Raw genomic sequence first — 18599 nt, forward strand, 5'->3', positions numbered from 1 at the left:
TGTATTATGGTCCTGATAAGTTTGTCATATTTAAAGGGAATTCATCACTGGGTTTATGGTGCCCTATCAGACAGGGCATAGAGTACTGATAGGTACTTTCATTTCCACGCTGTGTCACTTACTTTTGTTGGTGCAGTAGATTTCATAAAATCACTGATAATTAACCGTCAGGGCAGAAGTCTCAATATTCATGACTGGCCAGATAGGCCTACCCTCCCTCTGCCAATGTCTTCCTATTTACAGTATAAGGGAAATAGTGTCAATCAGGAGCCAAAGGGCAGAATTTGCTGGCAGCTCGTGAACATCGAACTCAATGCAATCAGGGTCTCTGTCATTATTATATTCTGCCCTCGATAGGGCAGCATGAAGCTTGTGGCAGATTGCCTTCAATAACAAATTACATATCCTCTAAAGATGCTTTTTTATTGTTTATTCTCAGAAAATAAAAGGAGATTATTGAAGTTTAGGTTGCACAGACTGCCATGACCTTAAGAGTATTTTGATTTGTTTCTCTAAGTAAGAAAAGAAAGGTTTGACCCATCTGTGGTTTACAAGAAGGTTTCAAATGTGTTGAAAATCGTGTTGTGATCGGACAAACCTTTGTAAAGCCATACTGTGTATTCTATGAATAGAGAAATAAAGTCTCTTGGACAAAAAAAACAAACAAAAACAATTATCATTCTTGTTTTAAAGATGTTCTTATTAAAAACAAAACGTGTCCCCATCATGTGCAACTGATACAGGTTCACCGGCTACCAGAGTTTTTCCTTCTAATGAGCTGTCAACCGTGTCATTTGGAGAATTAATTTTCCCATTTATGGACCTCATGCAGAGAGAGATTTAGAAAATTATGAGGTCTTGAAGTACAAATTGTGTAAGAAGTTGCATAATTGTTCATTGCACAATTAATAGGTCGTATTTACCCAGAGGTATTGTCGAGTTTAGAAAACACATTTTCATGTATTCTATTAGGGAATTCTGATTTAATAGATGTCAATCCGGATTCTTATTTCTTAGCCAAAATGTAAACGGTTACAAAGATCATGTCTCACTCTGGAGGACCTGTTCTGCCCTACATTATACCCCGCAGATTTGAATGGGCACTGTATATTTCCCCTGTAGTGCGACTGTAGGGAAATTTTGATAAATACAGGTATTATATCAGTCCATTATCCCAAGTCAATCTGTTATGGATAAATAAGGTAAGTTCAAAGTAGAATATAGATACTCAGGTGATAAAGCACTAAAAAATGCTAAAAAATCAAGAAGGATTATAGTGATCACTTACAATTAGAGCAGTTCACTTCGGGCAACCCTGGTCCATGGTCCAGGTCAGTAGTCTCTGGCTGCGGACAAGAGCTGCACGCATTTCCTTACCCTCCAGGATCTCAGGCTTGGCTTATGATTATCTGAGATGTCTCCAGTGTGCTTCCCCCACATAAATTACGTAATAATGTCACACCAGGTGTGAGTGCAACACAGAGAGTCACGCCAGGTGTGAGTTCAACACAGAGGGGAAAGGGAAAGGGAGCCCAGACACTAGGGAAAAGGGGAAGAGGTGACCTCCTAATCTGGACTAGCGTCACCCTGTCTCCCCCTAACGTCCCTATACAGCCTCCGCAGCTGTCGCCGATCACATTCCTCACCCTACTATCCCTGGCATAAGGCTATAGCTGGGGGTGGAAGGAGATGAGCACTAGTCAACCTCCGCTAGCCCTCTAAAGACAAAAGGGGAAGACAACACAGGGGAACAACAACTTAGCTTTAGAAGAACTCCAACAGGGCACACGGCCTCAAGACTCCAGAGAGGATGTGATGCTGCTTCAGCTAAGTTCCAAGTAGAAATGAGTATAACCGGTGACACCCACCTAGACACACCCAGACTAAAGGGAGGTAGTCGCTGGGTCCTAAGCACAGCCTCTTATCTAGGCAGCTGTCTGCATTGCCAAACGTGGAGATCTCCTGCAGACCACTGCAGGGTGGCTGTCTGTCACCTCTGACACACCCGTGACAAATACCATGCCAGTGAACTAAACACGGTGTCGGGTACCTGGAAACTCAGGAAATTTGCACAGCTCCTGTTTATGGCCAGAGATTATGGACCTGAACCGTGGACCGAGTTTGAAGCAATCCGCTCATCTCTACTCATCACCACTACTAAACCAATAAAGAAAGAGCTCAAGGTGAATTGAGCCAGATTTTACAAATTCAACCAAAGTTAGTTCGGACTAACTGATCGGTAATGCCCTGAGGTGGCTACTTATGGACACTTTGTATTGTTTTTAATGAAGGCGCTTTTTAGATGTTTTTATGTGTGAGCATAGCCAATAAACCACTTTTATACCTTTCATATCTAGTAGTTCTGCACTATACATCTTTTCAACCAGATAGCTACCCTTCACACTGTATGAAGCTGTAGGATGTTGAAGACACTTGAATTGTTTGGCAGGACCATACTTATGTGTTGACTGTGGTTCATTTTCTTGAAACTGGTTCAACCTACAGTGTATGGTGAACCATTTTTTGTTCCTCTTGTCAGTCTTTGGAATCCATTTGTCATTTGACATGTCAGCTCCTCAGTGTGACAATTATCAGAGATCCACCCACAAGTCAAATGCATGGGTGAGAGTGTAGCTCGACCAGAGCCAGAAGTACAAGTGAAGGAGTCCAGCCCAGCAGCGTTTTTTGCAATACTGTTAGGCCCTGATTCATCAAACAGTTTACTCCAGAATTCTTGTGTAAAACTGATAGAAATATCACAAAATGTTTGTGTAGCTGCACAAACATTTTCCAACTTTTGGTGGTATTTTATGACATTCCTGGTCAGCTCTGTCAATATTTAAAAAAAACAGACAGGACAGAAATCGTCAAGTGCGGCTGACAAATTCATCATAATTTACGCCATAAAAGTGTAGTAAATTAAGACAGACATGTACTCCAGTGGCTGAATGTCCTCCAGTCCTTGGCAGTTCCTATGGTGGCAACTGAGAGATGTGCCAAATTATTTAAAGGGAATCTGTCAACAGGTTTTTTCTACCTCACCTGAGAGCAGCATAATGTAGGCAAAGAGAAGCTGAATCCAACAATGTATCACATAGATTACTGGGTGCAGACGTTCTCACACAATCAGAGCTTTTAGATTTAGACTTGCAGCAGAGCTGAGAAAGCTAACCCCGCCCACGCAAGGGTACAAAGTCAATAGACAGTGAGCTGCTTAGTTGCCGACCTAGTCCAGCAATGTTAATCTCATAGTGATAAATTCTTCACAGTTAGTAAACAGCACGCACTTTGACAAGTGGCACATCCCTGAATTCAGTGTCTCAGCCTCTATTTCCTGCTGTCTTCAGATTACATACCCAAAAACCTGCTGACAGCTTCCCTTTAAGAGGCACAAATCTCTTAATTGCAAAAAGTCTTGGTCCACGTTCACACATTGAGTATTTGGTCAGTATTTTACCTCAGTATTTGTAAGCCAAAACCAGAAGTGGATGAAAAATGCTGAAGTGGTGACGTGTTTCTGTTATACTTTTCCTCTGATTGTTCCACTCTTGATTTTTCCCATGAATAAAGTACATTTTAGCCAACAGATCTTGGAATAATAATAAATTCCAAGATTGGATGTTCCTATGCTGAGATAATCTAAGATAAATGTGCCCCTGCTATGTACCGTCTTATTTGCTGTGTCTGAATGCATGGAACCGCCCATTTGTGAATGGGATTTGCGTATCTCTGGCCCAGGATGCCACAAATTGGCAAGATTGTTTATAAACATTGTGACAGTTTTGGCAAGTTTGGGACCATTGGAATATATGTACAGTGTGATCTTTTCATACAAATATTCAAATACCATATAACCTTGTATACGGATAGAGATACTGTATATCATTATTAGAGATGAGCGGTGTTCGACTAGAACTGTTCGCCAATCTCAAATTCAAGCTGTTTTGGGCGGTGTTCGATTCGTTCGACGAACGCGAACGATTTGCAAAAAATTCGGCTGTTCGAGGTTATGTTCGATAACTGTTCGTGCACCAAAAGCGTAACTGGATTTTTTCACATCATGCAGGGACTGTCTGCCACTCACTGTAAAGTCACAGCCATGGTGGTTGTGGCATTACAGTGGTTGCCCAAATCGATGGGAACAGTGCTCACAGTGAAACATGAAAAGCCGGCAATTCAGCAGCGGCATACACTGGTACCCGACAATTTAGAACAGAAGAATAGAGCATCACACATAGATTAGATAGATAGAAACATGTCAGTCACATGTATAAGAAGTACAGTGACAGTGTTGGTTACTGTACTTGTCATTTAGTGTTAAAAGATTTATTATTAAAAAATAATAGTGTTTTCATGCACCGTCTCTTTAAAAAAGCCGGCCGGCAATTCATCAGCCGCATACAGTTATAATGTTGGTACCCGACAATTTAGAACAGAAAGAATAGAGCATCACACATAGATTAGATAGATAGAAACATGTCAGTCACATATATAATAAGTACAGTGACGGTGTTGATTACTGTACTTGTCATTTAGTGTTAAAATAAAGGATTTATAAAAAAAAAATTGGCGTGGGGTTCCCCTTAATTTTAGTCTCTAAGCAGACGGCTGGGGCAGATGTTTGAAGCCTGGGAAGGGGGTAATACCAATGGAGCTTCCCAGGCTACTAATATCAGCCCCCAGCTGAATACCTAGCCTTTACTAGCTATTAAAATGGGGGACCCCCCAAAAAATGACGTGGGGTCCCCCCTATTTTAATAGCTAGCAAAGGCTAGGCAGACAGCTGGGGGCTGATATTAATAGTCCAGCAAGGGTGCCATGAATATTGGCCCCCTCCCAGGCTAGAAACACCAGCCGTCAGCCGCACCAGAAATGGCGCATCCACAGGATGCGCCAATTCTGACACTTTGCCTCGCTCTTCCCACTGCCCTGTAGCGGTGGCAGTGGGGTAATAGGGCTGGGGTTGATGTCAGCTTATAATGCCTGCTGACATCAAGCCCAGGTTAGTAATGGAGAGGCGTCTATAAGACACCCCCATTACTAACCCCATAGTCAAAGTTAAAAAAAACACAAACACCCAGAATAAAGTCCTTAAATTGAAATAAACACACAATTTTTTATTGTTCTAAATTAAACCATACTTACCATCACGCCCATTACAGCTGAAGCCAATGTCTTCTGCACTAAAAGTAAAATAATAAACCAATCTCATCCTTACCTTTCCATGGTTCCCAGGACGGCTCCAGCTCTGCTACATTCACATGACTGGCTGGATCGCAGCCGAAAGCTGCCATCCAGCTTGTCATGCCGCAGACACTGAGAAGCGCAGGCATGCTTGCGCTCCTCAGTGTCTGGCTGTGACGGCATGCAGATGAGCCGAGTTCATGGCCAATTAACTCAGCTCACCTCATGCACGTCATTGACAGCGTGGGAGAATTCTCCTGCGCTTGCAGTGAGCGCAGGAGAATTTAGAACAGGAGAATTGCCGGCCGGCTTTTTTAAAGAGACGGTGCATGAAAACACTATTATTTTTTAATAATAAATCTTTTAACACTAAATGACAAGTACAGTAACCAACACTGTCACTGTACTTCTTATACATGTGACTGACATGTTTCTATCTATCTAATCTATGTGTGATGCTCTATTCTTTCTGTTCTAAATTGTCGGGTACCGATGCTGAATTGCTGGCCGGCTTTTTTAAAGAGAGTGTCTTCTGAGCAGTTTGTCAGCTTTTGGACACCTTTGAAGGTGTTTTCTATGTGTTTTTAGTTGCCAGCCATTGGTTTTAACGGTGTTCGACAGTGTTCTAAGGTGTTCGACGAACAGTTCCACGAACATCCCGGTGTTCGACGAACCGAATCGAACCCGAACACTACGGGGGTGGCTCAACACTAATCATTATCTGTCTCCATTAATATTAAAGAAAAAATGATATACAGTGGTGGCCAAAAGTATTGGCACCCCTGCAATTCTGTCAGATAATACTCAGTTTCTTCCTGAAAATGATTGCAATCACAAATTCTTTGGTCTTATTATCTTCATTTAATTTGCTTGCAAGGAAAAAACACAAAAGAGAATGAAGCAAAAATCAAATCATTGATCATTTCACACAAAACTCCAAAAATGGGCCAGACAAACGTATTGGCACCCTCAGCCTAATACTTGGTTGCACAACCTTTAGACAAAATAACTACGAACAACCGCTTCCAGTAACCATCAATGAGTTTCTTACAATGCTCTGCTGGAATTGTAGACCATTCTTCTTTGGCAAACTGCTCCAGGTCCCTGATATTTGAAGGGTGCCTTCTCCAAACTGCCATTTTGAGATCTCTCCACAGGTGTTCTATGGGATTCAGGTCTGGACTCATTGCTGGCCACCTTAGAAGTCTCCAGTGCTTTCTCTCAAACCATTTTATAGTGCTTTTGGAAGTGTGTTTTGGGTCATTGTCCTGCTGGAAGACCCATGACCTCTGAGGGAGACCCAGCTTTCTCACACTGGGCCCTACATTATGCTGCAAAATTTGTTGGTAGTCTTCAGACTTCATAATGCCATGCACACGGTCAAGCAGTCCCGTGCCAGAGGCAGCAAAGCAACCCCAAAACATCAGGGAACCTCCACCATGTTTGACTGTAGAGACCGTGTTCTTTTCTTTGAATGCTTCTATTTTTTCTAGTCCAGAGAACATTCTTCCAAAACGTTTTAGGCTTTCTCAGGTAAGTTTTGACAAGCTCCAGCCTGGCTTTTTTATGTCTCGGGGTAAGAAGTGGGATCTTCCTGGGTATCCTACCATACAGTCCCTTTTCATTGAGACGGCGACGGATAGTACGGGTTGACACTGTTGTACTCTCAGACTGCAGGGCAGCTTGAACTTGTTTGGATGTTAGTCGAGGTTCTTTATCCGCCATCCGCACAATCTTGCGTTGAAATCTCTCGTCAATTTTTCTTTTCCGTCCACATCTAGGGAGGTTAGCCACAGTGCCATGGGCTTTAAACTTCTTGATGACACTGCGCACGGAAGACACAGGAACATTCAGGTCTTTGGAGATGGACTTGTAGCCCTGAGATTGCTCATGCTTCCTCACAATTTGGTTTCTCAAGTCCTCAGACAGTTCTTTGGTCTTCTTTCTTTTCTCCATGCTCAATGTGGTACACACAAGGACACAGGACAGAGGTTGAGTCAACTTTAATCCATGTTAACTGGCTGCAAGTGTGATTTAGTTATTGCCAACACCTGTTAGGTGCCACAGGTAAGTTACAGGTGCTGTTAATTTCACAAATTAGAGAAGCATCACATGATTTTTCAAACAGTGCCAATACTTTTGTCCACCCCCTTTTTTAGGTTTGGTGTGGAATTGTATCCAATTTGGCTTTAGGACAATTCTTTTTGTGTTTTTTCATTGAAGACAAATTAAATGAAGATAATGATACCAAAGAATTTGTGATTGCAATCATTTTCAGGAAGAAACTGAGTATTATCTGACAGAATTGCAGGGGTGCCAATACTTTTGGCCACCACTATAGGAGTGGGTTACTCCATATGACAGCCTACTGTACGTATGAAAACTAAGTATTCATTAAATCACTTCCAGAAATAGCTAAAATAAATAAAATTTTATTGAACATACTTAAAAACAAAGGACATGCAACAATAATACATGTATGAAGACTCAAAAGAGGAAAATCAAGTAAAGAAAGTGGTGGTAAGTTAGGTCTGACCTAAATTATATACAGTTATATGAAAAAGTTTGGGCACCCCTATTAATCTTAAGCTTAATGTTTTATAAAAATTGGTGTTTTTGCAACAGCTATTTCAGTTTGATATATGTAATAACTGTTGGACACAGTAATGTTTCTGCCTTGAAATGAGGTTTATTGTACTAACAGAAAATGTGCAATCTGCATTCAAACAAAATTTGACAGGTGCATAAGTATGGGCACCTCACCAGAAAAGTGACATTAATATTTAGTAGATCCTCCTTTTGCAAAAATAACAGCCCCTAGTCGCTTCCTGTAGCTTTTAATGATTTCCTGGATCCTGGATGAAGGTATTTTTGACCATTCCTCTTTACAAAACAATTCCAGTTCAGTTAAGTTTGATGGTGGCCGAGCATGGACATCCCTCTTCAAATGATCCCACAGATGTTCAATGATATTCAGGTCTGGGGACTGGGATGGCCATTCCAGAACATTGTAATTGTTCCTCCACATGAATGCCTGAGTAGATTTGGAGCGGTGTTTTGGATCATTGTCTTGCTGAAAGATCCATCCCCTGCGAAACTTCAACTTCGTCACTGATTCTTGAACATTATTGTCAAGAATCTGCTGATACTGAGTGGAATCCATGCATCCCTCAACTTTAACAAGATTCCCGGTGCCGGCATTGGCCACACAGCCCCAAAGCATGATGGAACCTCCACCAAATTTTACTGTGGGTAGCAAGTGTTTTTCTTGGAATGCTGTGTTTTTTTGCCACCATGCATAACGCCTTTTTGTATGACCAAACAACTCAATCTTGGTTTCATCAGTCCACAGGACCTTCTTCTAAAAAGAAATTGGCTTCTCCAAATGTGCTTTTGCATACCTCAGCCGACTCTGTTTGTGGCGTGCTTGCAGAAGCAGCTTCTTTCACATCACTCTCCCATACAGCTTCTCCTTGTGCAAAGTGCGTTGTATAGTTGACTGATGCACAGTGACACCATCTGCAGCAAGTTGATGCTGCAGCTCTCTGGAGGTGGTCTGAGGATTGTCCTTGACTGATCTCACCATTCTTCTTCTCTGCCTTTCTGATGTTTTTCTTGGCCTGCCACTTCTGGCCTTAACAAGAACTGTCCCTGTGTTCTTCCATTTCCTTACTATGTTCCTCACAGTGGAAACTGACAGGTTAAATCTCAGAGACAGCTTTTTGTATCCTTCCCCTGAACAACTATGTAGAATAATCTTTGTTTTCAGATCATTTGTCAGTTGTTTTGAGGAGCCCATGATGCCACTCTTCAGAGGAGATTCAAACAGGAGAACAACTTGCAAGTGGCCACTTTAAGTAGCTTTTCTCGTGATTGCATACACCTGGCTATGAAGTTCAATGCTCAATGAGGTTGCAAAACCAAAAAAGTGCTTTAGTAAGTCAGTAAAAAGAAGGTAGGAGTATTTAAAACAAGAAAATGATAAGGGTGCCCATACTTATGCACCTGTCAAATTTTGTTTGAATGCAGATTGCACATTTTCTGTTAGTACAATAAACCTCATTTCAAGGCAGAAACATTACTGTGTCCAACAGTTATTACATATATCAAACTGAAATAGCTGTTGCAAAAACACCAATTTTTATAAAACATTAAGCTTAAGATTAATAGGGGTGCCCAAACTTTTTCATATAACTGTATGTGTATATGGTCTGAAATTGACCCATTCAAACAGGCTAATCCATATAAGCAGAGCTGATAGATTATTGCTTACCCATGGTGTAGTCACAGGACCATCAAGACCACCACGACCGCCCCGACGAGGGTTTCGCACTGGTGTTTTATCAAGGGAAGTGACCGCACAATACGTGCATTGGCCAAAGTCGCAGTGACGCCTTAGCCTAGCACGTACCAGAAACAAATGCGTATAAATTGTGAGACTGTGATTTTGCATGTGAGTTTTATATCTACAATTTTGTCAGAAAACTAAAACATTTTAATAACATTTAGCTGCATGGTGGCTTAGTGGTTAGCTTTGCAGCGCTGGGGTCCTGAGTTTAAATCCCACCAAGGACAACATCTGCAAGGAGTTTGTATGCTCTCTCCGTGTTTGTGTGGGTTTCCTCCAGGGTCTCCGGTTTCCTTCCACACTCCAAAGACATACTGAGAGGGAATGTAGATTGTGAGCCCCAATGGGGACAGCGATGATAATGTCTGTAGAGTTCTGTGGAATTAGTGGTGAATGGTGATACTATAGTGGCACAACACAAAAAGTATAAAAAGAGTTCATGTTAATTAATTTCGATCATGCAGTTATCACAACATCTAAAATGTTAATTAATCTGGCAATTAAGGATCTTAATTACTTTATCTGAACAGACATTGACCCCAGCAGCATGCTTGCAGCAAACTTGTTCTGAGCAGCTATGTTTTTATGTTTTGTGTATTTAGTCAGTTTATTTTTTGGTAACACATCCTATACATCAAGGTTTCGCTTTGTTGAGTAAGAGATTATGAGAAGGTACAATTTTGCTTGGTATATTGTGCTCTTTTTTTTCTCATTATGTTTTTCCTTGATTAACTTCCTATTTGTTTTACCAATGACATTATTACACCCATGTAGGTATATTGCATATGACAATGTGTGCTGTTTTGTTTAGTGAGCACTATAATGCTTCCGGAATTTAATGAAGATCTGCCAACAGATTTTACAATACCAACTGAATATATTATTAAACCTGATGAAGTTAGTGTATTTACTTTGAAAATCCATGTAAGAATGGCTGCATAATCTTTTTTTTTTTAGTTTTTTTTTTGTCATGAAGATTTCATTTCAATATCAGGATTATACAGCTATTCTAACATGGATTTTCAAAGTAAGAACACCAGCATCATCACATCCAAGTGATCTATTTAAGAATATATTCAGTTTATAATGTGAAATCTGGTGAAAGATTTGCTTTCATTTCCATGTGCTTAAAGTATGCCGGAGCTTGCACATTTTTTTTTAAAGATGACCCCCTTCACAGACATACTTTAGAACATGCCTGGCCGGCCGCAGGTCTCCTGGATAGCATTCATCAGCGTCATAGGCATATGAGACTACAGGCCGTACCTTCAGAAGACATTAGGGGGCCTGGCATAATATGTGGCCCTTACGTGTTTGTAATTTGTCCAGAATTTTGCTCAGTGTAGCATTACAGTAAGTAGCATCAGATATTGTAATATACAAATAATAATTCATTCATTTTAGTAAACAGAAAAGTGCCTGGGTTAGTGTAAAGCCCTGTACTATGGCTTTAAACAATAAACCCCTGAGCGCAGAATGCTGCTGCTATGGGAACTGGAAGGCCCAGCCGATATATTCAATTTTAATGGTGGTTCGCAATTAGCTGCAAAATGTCAAACATTTCTCCAACAGCTTGTACAGGAGACACTGGCAATGTACTCAATGTATCGAAAACATTCAGTCCTATGCAAATTTCTACTTAAGCACTGCATTTCAGCTGTTCACTTTGTTTTTAGGTGTTTATTTCACCATTCATCATAGATGCATTGTTTTCCTGAAATTTTGCAATTTTCTCAATTACTAACCATAACAAGGTTAACATTAATAATAGTAATCATTATGGCTGCATGTAGGGCTTACTCACACACATGCTTTTCTTGTCCGTGTGCTGTATATTTTAGAAACAGACAGAACATTTTTTTTTTTTTAACAGACCAGTGCGCTTTCTGGTCTGTATTTGCCAATCATACTTGACCCTGCAAGTCTTTGGGAGTGAGCAAAAAAAATAATACAGAACAAATGCAGATAAAAGTCGCGCTTTTCATTTTTTTATTGATACTTTGTTTTTGCAGTCACACTATCGGACATGGTCATGTGAATAAAAATCCACCAATTATAATGATAAAAAATATATACTTTATTAGTAAATACAAAACAGTCATAAGTGAGTGTAAAATCAGAGGTATAGCATAAAATGGGATGAGGTCTGCATAAATAAAATAAGGGAAGGGTCAGTGCAGATGAAAATGGTAATTGCATATTAATGTCAGTAATGAGAGCCTCCGATCAAACCCATAATGATCAGATAATGAAAAGTGGTGAAGGTCATAAGGTCTATAGTGAATTTAAATGACATCATCCTGCTTACCCATTGTTCCCTGTATTTGGACCACGTAACCACGACCCTGACGCGTGTTTCGCAATTACCATTTCGATCCGTACTGACCCTTCTCTTACTTTATTTATGTAGACCTCGTCCCATTTTTTGCTATACCTGAGTCTTCATCTCTGATTTTACACTCACACTTATGACTATTTTGTATTTACTGATAAAGTATATATTTTTCATCATTATTATTGGTGGATTTTTTCCTCCATGCTTTCCTTCTGTAGGATTTAGCATGCTTCAGGAGTTATTCCCTTATACTAGTAGCCAATTTCTCTATTCATGGCTCTACTATTTTCAATTTGGTTCATTCCTTTAGTTCAGATTATACTGATTTCATGTTCATGTGAAGGTAGCCATTTTAATCTGCCAGTTTGTCCATCTCTCAGATAAGATGAAGTCTCATTTAATCATTACACCTATTACTCCTTACACTCTATTTTTTTTACTAGATGTGTGTATTTGCATGTAATGTAGTGGAGGGTATTAATATACTCACCTACCACTGCTATCTCCAGTATCCAGCGCCATTCTTCTATTTTGGTTCAGAGTGACGTCACCGCAATTGCGAGTAGCCGGCTCACTCTGTACCCTATGCGTGAGCCAAAAGTCTAATTTACAACGAAATCCTATGGGGCCTCGTTCTGACTCTCCATAGGCTTACATTGAGAAGCCACCCCTCTGCAGAGAGCAGCAAGACCTGGATATTCTGCAGAGGGATGACGTCAATGAGAAGAGGAGCAGAGTGGAGCAGGACACCAGAGAGAGCAGCGGTAGGTGAGTATATTAATACACTCACAATACATTACACGCACATATACATGCATTTAATAAAAAAAATATACATGGGTGGAGTGCTTTGTTAATTTTTTGGGTATAGTAGTGATATAAGATTGTGGATATACTCACATTGTCCCCTGTAAAACAAGAGCTACCCACTGTAATCCACTCGGAAGCTTTTTAACACCTTACGATAGATATTCCGTTGTAGAGAAGTCGGCAGACAACTTTACTGTTTGGCAAAAAATGAGAAGAGCAAGGTTAGAATTTTACTACTAATCTTCAAAGCTTTTATTTTTGCCTATACATTCTCCGGAGCTTGTAAAGTAAATTATAAGCATTTTAACTAGATGACATAGAATTGTCAGATTCTCAAAGATTTATTCTGCAGTTTGCAAAACTGCATGAAGTGTTCATGGGTTACTAGTTCTCTCTTGCACATACTACTTTTTTTTTTACCAGTCAGGATATATCTTAAATTGATGCCGAGCCTAGGATGTTCTATGTTATCTCCAATAGAAACATATGTAATGGTAGTGAGATTAAGCTATATAAATGACAATGTAGATAATGTCATAATATACAAAGATGACAATATTGCAAGTTGCTGTGTAATACGCTATATAGGGCAGAGAAAAAAATTGTTGGCAAATATAATTAAAGAGTCACAATTCATTTTCAAAATAGCACTTGGTTTATGATTGGTTGACCCGGATAGTGCTAACATTGTCTTTTTCACAACTTTTTTATTTATAACGCCAACTATGTTGTAGTACAGGTAATAAATAGCAAAGATGATTGTTATTAGGATATTAAAGGGATCAATTGATTAGTCACCAAGTTGGGACTGTCTTACTGCTCAGGTATTTTGTCAGAGGTTGTCCCAAATCATAACCACTGCTTCTGCTGTTTCCTAGTATATGTAATGGAATATGATTGCTTACTTTTGTCCTGTCTATTTCATACATAGTGAACCACCTCTCGGCAATATGGCATCAGATTTTGATTCAGAAATGGACAGCACCGAAAGGCTGGCATTAGGAAGCACAGATACCCTATCCAATGGGCATAAGGCAGATCAAGAAGCAGCAAAACGTTTGGCAAAAAGGCTGTACAATCTGGATGGGTTCAAGAAAGCTGATGTGGCAAGGCACCTGGGGAAGAAGTACGTGTGGGTATTGTAAGAACTATATAAAAAGACCTGTTATCCAGTATCTGTCATGTGGTGAACTTCAGGACTTCATCTCCGATCAGTGTCGTACTTCAACAATTAGTCTCCACCACATTTCTACGTTTTTTGGTTTCATGCATGACATGACATTTTCAGATCGTCATTCATTGAAAGTCATTGAAGAAACTTGCCAGTAAAAAAAAAAAAAAGCTTCCATATGGGAAACAAATTTGTTTTTCATTGAATTGTTCTGCGATCTATGTAGAGCAGCAGCCATACTCAAGAATAAAAAATAGAACAACTCAGGTTTTACTAGGAAAAATGGTTCGTATACTCCACTTCTTTCACTAAGCAGATTGGGAGTAACATGGAGCAATAATGTCAATTCTCTTTGAACGGGGCATTATCAGAGATTTTTGGACCCTGTGCTATTAAAGCTCGGACCCTTGTTATTAAAGTGGTTGTCTGGGATTGAACAATTGATGACATATCTGTAGCATATGTCATTAATATGAGATTGGAGTGAGACCAAAACCCGACAGCTCCAACACTCAGCTGAAATCTTTTCCATCAGTGACTGGATGTAATCAATGTACGGACAGGAACAACGCAGCTCCGTACCTTGTTTAGTGTCTTCTGCTGAAAGGGGGATAAACAGCAGCCACTAAACAATGAACGGAGCCCCTGTGTTCCACTCCATACATTGCTTACATTCAGTTAGTGCTGGAGCTGATTTTAGCTGATCGGTGAAGTTATCAGGTGTCTGATCTTCTCCGATCTCGTATTCATGACCTATCCAATGGATAAATCAATTGTTTCCTTATTCAAAGCTTCATTGAAGGTTCTTAAAAAAAGTACAGAAAACAAGGTAAAAAGTTGAATTCATTAAGGGGGGGGGAAGAATAACTTGCAGTAACTTTATAAGGCAGGACACCTGAGGAGCAGGCCGGTTATTTAAGAAGTTTCTTTGGAGAGATTACCAAAGAATGATATATGTATTAAGATTATGCAGTAGCTCTCATTATGTGTACCTAAGGTGTTGTGTTTGGATTTGCAGACAAGTCATGCAATATATAATTAAAATCTTAAGACTTCAGATAGGCATGAGAAGGGTGGACTAACCTGCTAGATTAGACCAAACTAAAAAAAGGGGAAGGTGAGAGTGGCAGAAATCTAGAAAAGAGTATTGTTAGAGGTTTTGTGTAATGATGAGAGGCCTAATCATTTTACGTATGCAGAAGATTGCTCAAAGAATGCCCAGTTTGCCCAGGTTTAGGTGTGAGTTTCTATTTACTCTTTAGACCCCATCACCCGTTCTTCCATTCCTTGTATCTGGAGGATTATGTTGAACTAATCTATAGTGGATGACAATTGAGTGGTTTTCCATAATCTAGGAATCACAGTCCTAGCTACACGAAGGAGAAAATGCAGAAGGTTCTAGTGTTGGAAAAGAGAAGGTTTATCTGAGGGGGTCAAAAGAATGGTGGAGTTTAAGCCTGGAATTAAGTCTGGGTTTCACCAAATATGTAATAAAGGGCCATCAGCATGTAAAAGACCAGTTTTCGGTACATAGCACTTTTAAACATTTAATGTACAATGTAAATTGGTCTATCAAAGGAAGTGTTGAGCATTCTGGTTTTGATCAAAATTAAGGGCGCATGTATGAGAGTGCTGCTAGAGGGTAGTTAGAGCTTTCTCCATTAGAATCTATAGTTTGGTATCAATGTAATGGAACCAGTTGATAACTGGTCATTGCTGAGGCTGTGTAGACGAAATGCAGCCTCACATTGAAGTGAATGTGCCCAAGTGAAGTAAGGGAATAGTTTAGAGATGTGTATGAAAATTGAGCATGGGAGAAGATGAGACTGCTTAAAATCTTCATACTGCAAAGCCAGGAGAAATCTTTACATTCCCATTTTGATAAATCAGCTTTGTATTGTCCCAGACTGGGGCAAAATTTTATTAAAAAATATGGGTCCGGTTTGTGGAGATATGTGTTCCCAAATACCTGAATTATTTGGTATGCCAAACGAAGGAGAAATTGTGACGCAAGAGGCTGACAAGCGCTGGATCTAAGGTGACATTCAGTGGGACAACTTTGAAAGATACATTCATTTTGTAGTTACTGAGATGTGTGGGGCTGGGTAACACAGGGCAGTAAATGAACCACAAAGGTGGTGCATTTCAGGTGTATGTCCCCAATTTGGACTCCCTGCACATCAACACTGCCTTGTATCGCTTGCAGCCGGTGTGCCAATACAAGGATGTAGCACAAGGGTGATAAGACACAGCCCTTTCTGGAGCCATTACTTATGATAAAGGGGGTAAACCTAAGTCATTTTTCCTTATTTGTGCTTGTGGGTTTCTGTAAAGAGCCAAAATCCATTCAAGCATGACTGAACCTAGACCCAACATCAACTATTTAGTCCCAGACAACTACTTTAAAACTCAACCCATTAAACAATAATGTTAGAGCAGGTACCATAGAAATTGAAGATGTGAAGCTAATCTGATTTCTCCTTGTACACGGTATCATGTTCAGGCATATTCCTCCTGGAATTCGCATGAAAAAGTGCATCAAAAGCGTCCTGTAAAATGAACATAATACACAGCAGTGTCAAAACGATACTGCTGTGCATATGTTCTGTCTTATGTAACGTCTTTAAACTACTTCCGGGTTCGGAAACCATGCAGCGGTTAAAAGAAGTGACTTCTCCTGTTCTCTAACCTGAGAGTACAGATCAAAAGATGCCGGTGCCACAAGAATGACAGCAAGACTTTCAGCAAATCCGCTTTAGAAAAACAACCGCCTGTGTTATCCTGAAACGGCTTTGCCTCTAAAAAGTAAGGTGCGTCGGTGTCTAAAAGACGCACTGTGCTCATACCATTATTGACAAATTTATTTCTCTTAGTTTTTTGTTTTACAAGACCATTTGCCAGAGCTAGTTTGGTTTCTGGTCTGTCGGTCCTTGATAGCATAAGTAAATCCTACTAAAAGCATTCCTGCTATTCAATGTCTAAAGCCAATAGCAAATAAAACTAAAAACTTGACTTCATAATACATTGTATGCAAGAATGCCTAGAAACATTCTTGATGACATATATTACAATCTATCTTCCGTGGCCAGCACATGTACATCACATGTCCACTTATACTATGATTTTATTTCATTATTTAGTCAAATTATCTCTGTATCAGTATGAAGTAGGACAAATAAATAGAAGCGTGTATTAACAAGGACTACTAGGTACCGTAGTTATCAGGTATCCTTCAATATAAGAATATTAAAGGGCTTTCCTCGGATTCCTTGCTGTCTCTCATCCTGCCAGACCTCATGTATTTTCAACATTTCTCTGTCATGGTCCTCGTAGACCTGTCTAAACTTTGTGTGCATTTCCGTGTGACCTTAAGACAATCATTTTCCTTTTTCATTTTCAGCAATGAGTTCAGTAAGATGGTTGCAGAAGAGTATCTGAAATTTTTTGTCTTCACCGGACTGACACTTGATCAAGCTCTGAGGTAAAGGATTGTTTTACACTTTACTCTGATTAGATTGCACTCTATGGGAAGAAGGTTAAATATCTTTATGAAGCAGGTTAATATATTAGATTTGAATATGATGGGTTAGTATGGATCCAGTGGGCAACTCGGCATTGTGGAAAAGGCTTTCAGATGTCTTGTAGGAATTGTAGAAAATACTGTACAATCGCTATATAATTGATTCAAGAAGGCTAAGAAAACAAGCAAAACCAAAGAAATGAGCTGGAGCATAAGATGGTATACATGCAATGTGTAGGAACACATTCACACTGTGGTCATTTAACAGATGAAAACCAAGACAAAAGCAAAATGAGCATATACCCTATAGTAAGTAAATAAGGAAATAGTAATAGTACATGTAAATAACATCGGGTACTTAGTTAACGCTATTTCGATCAAAAAAGCATAAAAGCCATCCCACTGCAACAAGGCGTACCCAATCACCGTGTGTCATGTACCAACTTATGCTCTGGCTCATTTCTTTGGTTTTGCTGTAGTGTTTTGTACTTTGTACAAATAGGGTTGTGCTCCCCTTACTGAGCTAGGCATTTATCTATATAGCTTCCCATGTACAGGTGGATGAACATTTGGACCTGGGTCCTATTCAGCCCCAATCTATACTGAGGTTGGCTGACACGAGGTGATCAAAATAGTGTTAACTAAGTACCCTATGTTATTTACATGTACAATTACTTATTTAATTACTACAGGGTATATGCTCATTTTGTTTTTGTCTAAGAAAACAAGCAGTAGTGGCAGAGCTCTTTATATGTAAATTTAAGTAAGATTCCCTTTTTGCACCTTTTTTTGCACATCTAATAGATCACCATCTTGATCCTAACTTTGAGCAAATAAGGTATATTTCCTGCATGATGAGAAGTTATACAGTTTTTCAATATGCTATTTGAATCGATACTTGTGGTTTCCTAAATCACTGATTTGTTTAACTCCGTTTAGTTTCTTTGCTTTAGATTTTTCATTCCCGTCTTCCAAGAGCCATAACTTTTTTTTTCTGTTGGCAAAGCCAACGTATGAGAACTTAATTTTTGCGGGACGAGGAGTTGTAGTTCTGAATAGCAGCATTAAATTGATCCTATAATGTAGTAAAAAGGGGAATACAATTCTTTGTGGGAGAGAACGGCGAATCAATATAATTCTGCCATTGTACTTTCATTCTTATTTTGTTCTTTGCACAGAATGTTTATTCCATGGCACGAGTACAGTACAGTTACATCAACACAGACTTACA

The 18599-nt window shown here is 39.6% G+C and overlaps 1 protein-coding gene across 4 annotated transcripts in view; it reads left to right on the top strand.

Moving 5' to 3' along the window:
* The window catches only part of LOC141273646 (PH and SEC7 domain-containing protein 1-like), a 555342-nt gene that overhangs the window by 265789 nt on the left and 270954 nt on the right, over positions 1 to 18599 (top strand). For 3 of the 4 annotated variants that reach the window (XM_073685772.1, XM_073685773.1, XM_073685774.1), the window contains 2 exons: positions 13609 to 13809; positions 17249 to 17329. In XM_073685772.1, the coding sequence (XP_073541873.1) occupies positions 13609 to 13809; positions 17249 to 17329 (282 nt within the window). The remainder of the gene's footprint in view (positions 1 to 13608; positions 13810 to 17248; positions 17330 to 18599) is intronic. The other variant, XM_073685776.1, reaches the window with a different exon arrangement.

Source organism: Phyllobates terribilis, unplaced genomic scaffold (genome assembly GCF_046119375.1).
Source record: "Phyllobates terribilis strain yellow unplaced genomic scaffold, ASM4611937v1 Scaffold_5__5_contigs__length_657084704, whole genome shotgun sequence".
NCBI lineage: Eukaryota > Metazoa > Chordata > Amphibia > Anura > Dendrobatidae > Phyllobates > Phyllobates terribilis.